Genomic DNA, 7,074 nt, shown 5'->3' with positions numbered 1-7,074 from the left:
CCCTGCTGTCATTTCCATCTCTCTCTCTGTCTCAAGAACTTGGCAATCTTCTGCCCATGTCTTCCTAACCATATCTGTCTTTTTTCCTCCAAGGGCTGACCTCTCTGCCTCTGAATCTGCCACTGATCCAGTGTATTCTGGGTTCATCTCTGACTGATCCAGGCTCTCTTTTTCTCTTCCTCTTCTCCCTGGGCCCCTTCATTGGTCTTTCCTTCCCAGTGTGCCTGCCTCTCTGGTATGGTGTCTCTGTCCGTGTGTCCCTCCAGGTCTGCCTCTGGTGCTCCCTTCCTCCCTTCTCCCTAGCCCCTCTCCCTCTCTCACCCTGTAGGAGCTGAACTCTGGGCCCCGAGGATCCTCCCTCTGGCCCCAGATCCCCCCCCTCTGGCCCCAGATCCGCCCTTGTTTTCACTGGTCTCCACCCTCCCTGGCAAGGTGAGTCACCACATTCCTTTGAACCTTGGACCCCAGACTCCAGGAGGCAGCTGTGGGGTTCCTCTAAGTCCTGAGAGAGGAGCTTCTAGGCTGGGAAGAATGAGGGGGCAGGGCAGTGTCTGTGGGGGACCCAGGGGCCACCAGATCCTCAGATGGGGCTGGGCCTGGAGAATTCCATGGGGAGCGGGCCTAGAGTGGAAGGTAACTCGGGGGAAGAGAAAACAAGTTGACTTGAGGGATTCTGGAGACAAATTCGAGGGTAGGGACCCTGAAGAAGGGGATTCTAGGGAGTCGGTTTCTGTGGACAAGGGGAGCCTAAAGGGCGGATGAGGGGACGGAAGTTGGAAGGGAAATTCAGAGAAAAGTCATTCTAGGGTGAGAGCTCTGAAGACAGGGGTAGATCCGTGAAAGGATTCCGGGAGACAGGGATTCCGGGAAGAGTAGGTTCTGAGAAGGAAAGTCCGATGAAAGGAAGATCGGGAGAGGGCGGAGGGTAAAGGGGTTCTGGAAGAGGAACCTTGAAGGAGGTAGGTTCTGGGAGGAGGGGACAGGGTTCTGGGAATCCAGCCTGATTTCTTGCAGTGGATTCCGGTGCAAAGATTCTGATAGAGGGGGATTCTCGGAGGCGCGAATACAGACGCGAGAGAGATTACGAGTGGCTCAACAGTGAGAACCCATCATACAGGGAGGCCAGGAGATCAGTACAGAGCCCGGATACAAGCGAGACCAAGGTAGCCATGGACCACCGAGGAGAAGCAGCACACACTCGCCTCAAGGCATCTCTGCGTCTGCGCATGACGCTCCCCAGGCCCCGCCCCCCGCTCCCAGAGGCCTTTTCACCGCTAATCAGAGGCCCCGCCCCTAACTACCACGCGAGCCGTAAAGTTCCTTCCTGTCGCGACGGAGCGTTCAAAGCGCCTGCGCAGACCCTGAAAAGCAGCGGGGGTGGCCCCGAGCTTCCCTTTTCCGGTTACAAGGCCGCGCGGTGAGGTTCTCTTCTACGCCCGCAGCCATGCCGTCTAAGGGCCCTCTGCAGTCTGTGCAGGTCTTCGGACGCAAGGTGGGCCACATGCCGGGTGAGAGGGGTCGGGGGAGGCGAATGGACAGGAATCTAGGGTCGGCAAGGGAGCCAGGGCCCCAAACTCACTCGGCTCCGCCGTCTCTCTCACTTCTCACAGAAGACGGCCACAGCCGTGGCGCACTGCAAACGGGGCAACGGCCTTATCAAGGTGAACGGGCGGCCGCTGGAAATGATTGAACCGCGCACGTTGCAATATAAGGTACTGGGATCGGGGACAGACCTTGAGTGCAGGGTCCTGGGAGATGGAGATGTAGGTTTTGGAAGTTGGACGAGCTGACATTGTATTACCAATTAGAGGTCTGGGAGCTGAATTGGCTGGACAGTGGAATGTTTGGCAGTAGGTCTAGACTTGGGATTCAGAAGATCTAAAGCTGATAGGAGAGGCTGTTGGGGTTTTTTATATATGCACCCCGTGTTGAGTCTTGGGGACACAGCAGGGACCCAAATGGTTGCAGGCCATCCCTTCATGGTGCATTTGGCCTAGTGGAGGAGATGAACTGGCCCTAATATCAGAGAAGCTCAGAAAAGGCCTGAGAGAGGGGTAGGAGGATACCTGTGAGCTAAGACTGAAGCGAAAACGTGAATGTGGGCCATTAACCAGGTGCTTTGAAAGATATTTAGAAGCCCGCCTAACTGGTGGTAAGGGAAATACCAAAGCTTATGTGGCATGACTGACCTTTCATTCTTGAATTAATGGTTCTCTGAGAACGGAAATCATTATTTTGATTCTTAAAGTTTCAAGTGTCTAAGGTCCAACGCCCTATTCATTGGGCAGTGCTTTCTCTCTGTGTGTCTTTAGTGGACACACACACTCTGAAAATAGTAAAGAAAAATAAGGTGTAGATATTGCATGTGTTTAGTAAGTAGTAAAAGAATAGGAACAGAATTTGGTCCTGTTTAAATTCTTGACTGTGAGAGGGACTCCTGTACCTGTTTTGGTCTCAGTTCCTTTGGCTTGCAATGGAAGGAGACCAGAGTCTGATTTCTGCCTCCTCTTCCAGCTATTACTCAAGGCAAGTCACTTGAGTTTCTCTGCCTTGGGTTTATCATTTGTAAAATAAGCATAATTTCTATTCTTAAGAGTTATGAGGATAGGTCAGATCTTTACATAAAAGTGTATTGGTGGGACCAGCAGTTAGCCTAATGGCTATGTCGCTGGACTCCCATGTAGTCAAGCGCGATTTGAGGCCCTTGGCCGGTTGGCTTAAACTCAAGCCAGGTGCCTGTGTGGGCGTGGCCATCTCCCCTGGAGGGTGATTTCTTGCTTTCTGTCTCTGGCAAGCTCAGGAGCCCTATAGCAAAAACCTCTCCAAAAAACAAAGTCTGTTGGCTCATATGGAGATGTTCTTAAAGTCCATTACATTTAAAAGGGAAGAATATTCCTTTTAAATGTTACATGTAGCAGGACTTTTTGCTTTTAGACAGGATCTCCCTATGTAGACCAGGCAAGTATGGCAGATACTGAATATTTTGCTTATGCTATTGGCTGTTGGGGTCTTTTTATTATAACAATTTGTATGTGCACCCCGTGTTGACTTTGGGGGACACAGCAGGGACCCAAGTGGTTGCAGGCCATTCTCTCATGGTGCATCTGGCCTAGTGGAGGAGATGGACTGGGCCTAATATCAGAGAAGCCCAGAAAAGGCCTGAGAGAGGGGTAGGAGGATACCCGTGAGCTAAGGCTGAAAGTAGTAGGTAGTAGTAGGTCCAGGCAGGAACTTGTAGAAGACCTAGAACTGGGGAGAGATGAACAGGGCACAGGTTGTGGTGTTACTGTAATTCCTCTGGCAGTCAGTGTGAGGCTGAAAAGGAGAGCAGAGCTTGGGTGGGGACCCCAGAAAGGCACCTGACCAGCTGAGGGATGGCACTTCACTGTTGGACACAAGCTTGGTAGTTGCATTAGAATGCTCTTTACTGTTCAGCGTTCTGAGACCTAGTCTTAGAGATGGGAAGCTGGAGTCCAGAGAGGGATCCAAATAGGGAGCCCAGATCTGGTTGCTCTTACCTGTTTAGTCTTTTGCCTGTTCAGCAGTCTTCCATCTGGTCTTGGATCTTCCCTTCTCCAGTTTTGTAGTAGCAGAAAGCACAGAAAGGGAACAATGGCGAGGGGGGTGGCTAAGCAGCCCAAGTTGTGATATAACCTTCATCATTCTCCCTGTTCTTCTAGCTACTGGAACCTGTTCTGCTTCTGGGCAAGGAGCGGTTTGCTGGTGTGGACATCCGTGTCCGTGTAAAGGGTGGTGGCCACGTGGCCCAGATTTATGGTGAGTCCCAGGAACTGGGCATGTGGGTGGGAGGTGGCTCTGGGAGCGAGGCCCCAGTCTTAGTCCTCCACGAAGCTCATGTACTCTTTATTGTATCTTCCTCACAGCTATCCGCCAGTCCATCTCCAAAGCCCTGGTGGCCTATTACCAGAAATGTGAGTAGGGTGGGTCCTTCCCATGAAGTGGATGGGAGAGTGGGGACCAAGTGGCGAGTTCTTCTGTGATTACTTTCACATCTCACTGCTCTTATCTCCAGATGTGGATGAGGCTTCCAAGAAGGAGATCAAGGACATCCTCATCCAGTATGACCGGACCCTGCTGGTAGCTGACCCCCGTCGCTGCGAATCCAAAAAGTTTGGAGGCCCTGGTGCCCGTGCTCGCTACCAGAAATCCTATCGATAAGCCCATTGCAAGGATTGGAGTTCATCTTTATAATAAACAATGGTTGTGGGGGTTTAAGATTTGAAGGACTGTACTGTGGTCTTCTGTGGTAGTTGGTGTTTTGACTGGATAATACTTGAAATACCCCAGCCTATTGCCAGGTTGCAGTTCAACTCTTCCTCTGAAGTGGGAGCAGACCTGGTCTCTTCTCTACTGAGAGTAGAGTCCAGGGTATAAGAAAGCCAAAGTGGTGGCAATTCTGAACTTGGTGGATGTTTAGGCTCTCTTTTCGGCTCTTTCCCTCTCCACCCAGTCTTTGCTGCTGATAACATCAGAGAAGGGCAAAGGAACTGTGAATTATCAATAATATTATATATATTTTTTTAAGAGATTTTTGCTATAGAGTACATGTGTTCATTGGAGAGAGACAAAATTTTTCATCCATTTTATTAAGAGTTATTTTATTTAACTTGATTTGGAGAGGTTTTTGCTATAGGGTGCGTGTGCTGGACAGAGACAGAAAGCGAGGAATTACTCCCCAGAGGGGATGGCCATGCCACAATCCCTTCTCCATTCTCCTCTTGGGATCTTGGGCATGCACACACATGTGCCCAGCGTGAGTTAAAGCCACTGGGTCAGGGACTCAAACCGCGGTTGACTACATGAGAGTCCAGTGACATAGCCATTACTCTATCTGCTGGTCCCAAGAGTTATTTATTTTAAATTTGACCACATAAGGACAGAAAGGGGGGGCGGAGTGAGAAAGCAAACTGTCAGGTTCAGGACTTGAACTGCAGTTGGCCATGTGAGAGTGGAGCACCCTCATTAACCACTATACCACCTGCTGCATACCCCCAACCCCCCCACCCCAGTGTGGGAGTTCTAAGCCATCAGGTTTGGGACTCAAACCATGGTTGCCATTTGGGAGTGCAGTGCCTTAACCATCAAGCCAGAGAACTGTAGATTATTGCCTGGGTGGAGTGTGTGAAGTCAGCAATTGGGGTCTGTGCCAGGATTGGCAAAGGAGTTAGTGTGGTTGTTACCGAGACCTGGGGTAAAGGGAAATCCCATCCTCTGTAGTCGGTAGTTCTGGCAGTTTATCCAAGCCATACCAACCTCCTTTGCTGTTGCTCAGCTCTGAGTCTTGGTACATGGCAGTTGTCTTGACACTATTCTCACTTTCCAAAACTGGCTTAATCTGTCCACATTGCGATCTATTATCCTGGGATTTGGGGGGATGCACACATTATGCCCAGTGTGTTTTTTGTTTTTTGGTTTTTTTTTTTTTTTTTTTTTTTTGGTGTTTTTTTACAGGGAGACACCAAAAACTCTTTGCTAGAGAGAAAGCAAGAAATCATCCCCCAGGGGGGATGGCCACGCCACAATCCCTTCTCCATTCTTGGGCACGCACGCACACACCTGGTGTAAGTTTAAGCCACCGGGTCTGGGACGCAAACTGTGGTCAACTACATGGGAGTCCAACAACATAGCCATTATGCTAACTGCTGGTCCCATGCCCAGTGTGTTTTTTAAGCCACTGGGTCCAGGATCAAACCACACAGTTGCCTACATGAGATTTAGTCACCTTAACCACTATGTTGCCTGGTTGGCCCCTCCTGGCTTTCCTTTTTTTGAAAAAGATTTTTACCATAGGGTGTGTTTGTGCTACCCAGAAAGACAAAGCAAGAAATCACTCCCAGGGGGCAGGGGTGTTGGCCACACGTGAGTCACTTTTCCATTCTTGGGTTAGCGTGCTTGGTGTGAGATTTTTTTTTTTTGGAAAGGTTTTCGCTCTAGGGTGGGTGCGCTCACAAGACAGAAAGCGAGAGATCACCTCCCAGGGGGTATGGTCACGCCGCAATCCCTTCTCCATTCTCCCCTCGGGATCTTGGGCACGCATGCATACGTGCCCGGCATGAGTTTTAAGCTGCCGGGTCCGGGACAAATTCATGGGAGTCCAGTGATGTAACCATTACACCATCTGTTGGTCCCCCTCCTGGGTTCTTTGAAGCCTATCACTTTACCCAGCATGACAGTTTTCTCATTCTAAGGACTTGCACATCTGCAGTGTAGTAAGAGCTGCCACCTCAGGTTTCCATCCAGGACCAGGAGACATTGAAGTCCTGTGGGACATGGAACACCACTGGAATGTATAGGGAATAACAAGTGTTGGTTGATTTAGTTACCTTTCACTTCTCCCCCTTTTGTAAAGAAAGGACTTCCTCATCCACCCTAACCCCAAGCCCCAGGATAGTGAAAGGAGAATGGAATTCAGGTAAATAGTTGGGGACCAGCAGACAGCATAATGGTTGTCACTGGACTCCCATCCCTGGGGGCTGATTTCTCACTTTCCCTGGTGAGCACGTGTGCCCTATAGCAAAAATCTTATTTTAAAAACATGGATAGTTGGACTGTGGAGGCAGCTAGGCCCTCAGTACTGTTAGGTGGCTCCACATGTGTTCAAGAGACCCCATCTCTGCCTTGCAGTACTCACTTGGGAGTTGCAGGAGAGAGCTCAGAGAAGTCCACTTGTCAGACAAACGTGGGGTGGTAGGACCCAGGAAAGGTACCTGACCCAGCCTGGAGGAGGCAGGTGGGCTCCCTGGGGGAGGCAATGCCTGAGCCAGGAGCTGATGAAGTAGGAACTGAGCTGGGAAACCATGTGCTGTTAGAGCTTCGTTTTCTGATGCCTAGGTACCGGATTTCGTTTGCTCATTTGCTCTGCCAGGCTTTTTGCTGATCTGGATATTAACGGTGACCACAGCCCACTTCTCCCAAGTAATGGACACAATGGAAAAATGGCTGCTGGTGGAAGAGGAGGAATTAGGCTAGAAGTTGAATGGCCTGTGATAGGAAATGAGCTTCATTGTTGGGGCAGAGGTGGGGGTGGTAAACACTGCTTCCAGAACCAGCCTT

The 7,074-nt window shown here is 50.3% G+C and overlaps 1 protein-coding gene across 2 annotated transcripts; it reads left to right on the top strand.

Annotated features, from left to right (window-relative positions):
* Positions 1–1,349: 1,349 nt before the first annotated feature.
* Positions 1,350–4,244, top strand: RPS16 (ribosomal protein S16). 2 transcript variants are annotated; one of them, XM_006140379.3, is made up of 5 exons: positions 1,351–1,492; positions 1,611–1,712; positions 3,681–3,777; positions 3,885–3,932; positions 4,034–4,244. In XM_006140379.3, the coding sequence occupies exons 1-5, from the start codon at positions 1,445–1,447 to the stop codon at positions 4,177–4,179; spliced, it is 441 nt and encodes a 146-aa protein (XP_006140441.1). In that variant the 5' UTR covers positions 1,351–1,444; the 3' UTR covers positions 4,180–4,244. The 2 variants fall into 2 exon arrangements, with proteins under 2 accessions (XP_027627390.1, XP_006140441.1); XM_027771589.1 differs by having other exon boundaries at positions 1,350–1,492; positions 3,681–3,932.
* The last annotated feature ends 2,830 nt before the right edge of the window (positions 4,245–7,074 follow it).

This window comes from Tupaia chinensis, unplaced genomic scaffold, assembly GCF_000334495.1.
Source record: "Tupaia chinensis unplaced genomic scaffold, TupChi_1.0 Scaffold000037_13, whole genome shotgun sequence".
NCBI classification, from domain to species: Eukaryota; Metazoa; Chordata; class Mammalia; order Scandentia; family Tupaiidae; genus Tupaia; species Tupaia belangeri.
This window is presented reverse-complemented; position numbering and strand designations above follow the sequence as displayed.

Bases quoted from the DNA above. Each gene is read 5' to 3' on its own strand.
- RPS16 (XM_027771589.1), top strand. From the start codon at position 1,445: ATGCCGTCTAAGGGCCCTCTGCAGTCTGTGCAGGTCTTCGGACGCAAG. The intron at 1,713-3,680 runs GTACTGGGATCG...CTGTTCTTCTAG, and splicing joins CGCGCACGTTGCAATATAAG to CTACTGGAACCTGTTCTGCT. The intron at 3,933-4,033 runs GTGAGTAGGGTG...TCTTATCTCCAG, and splicing joins GGTGGCCTATTACCAGAAAT to ATGTGGATGAGGCTTCCAAG.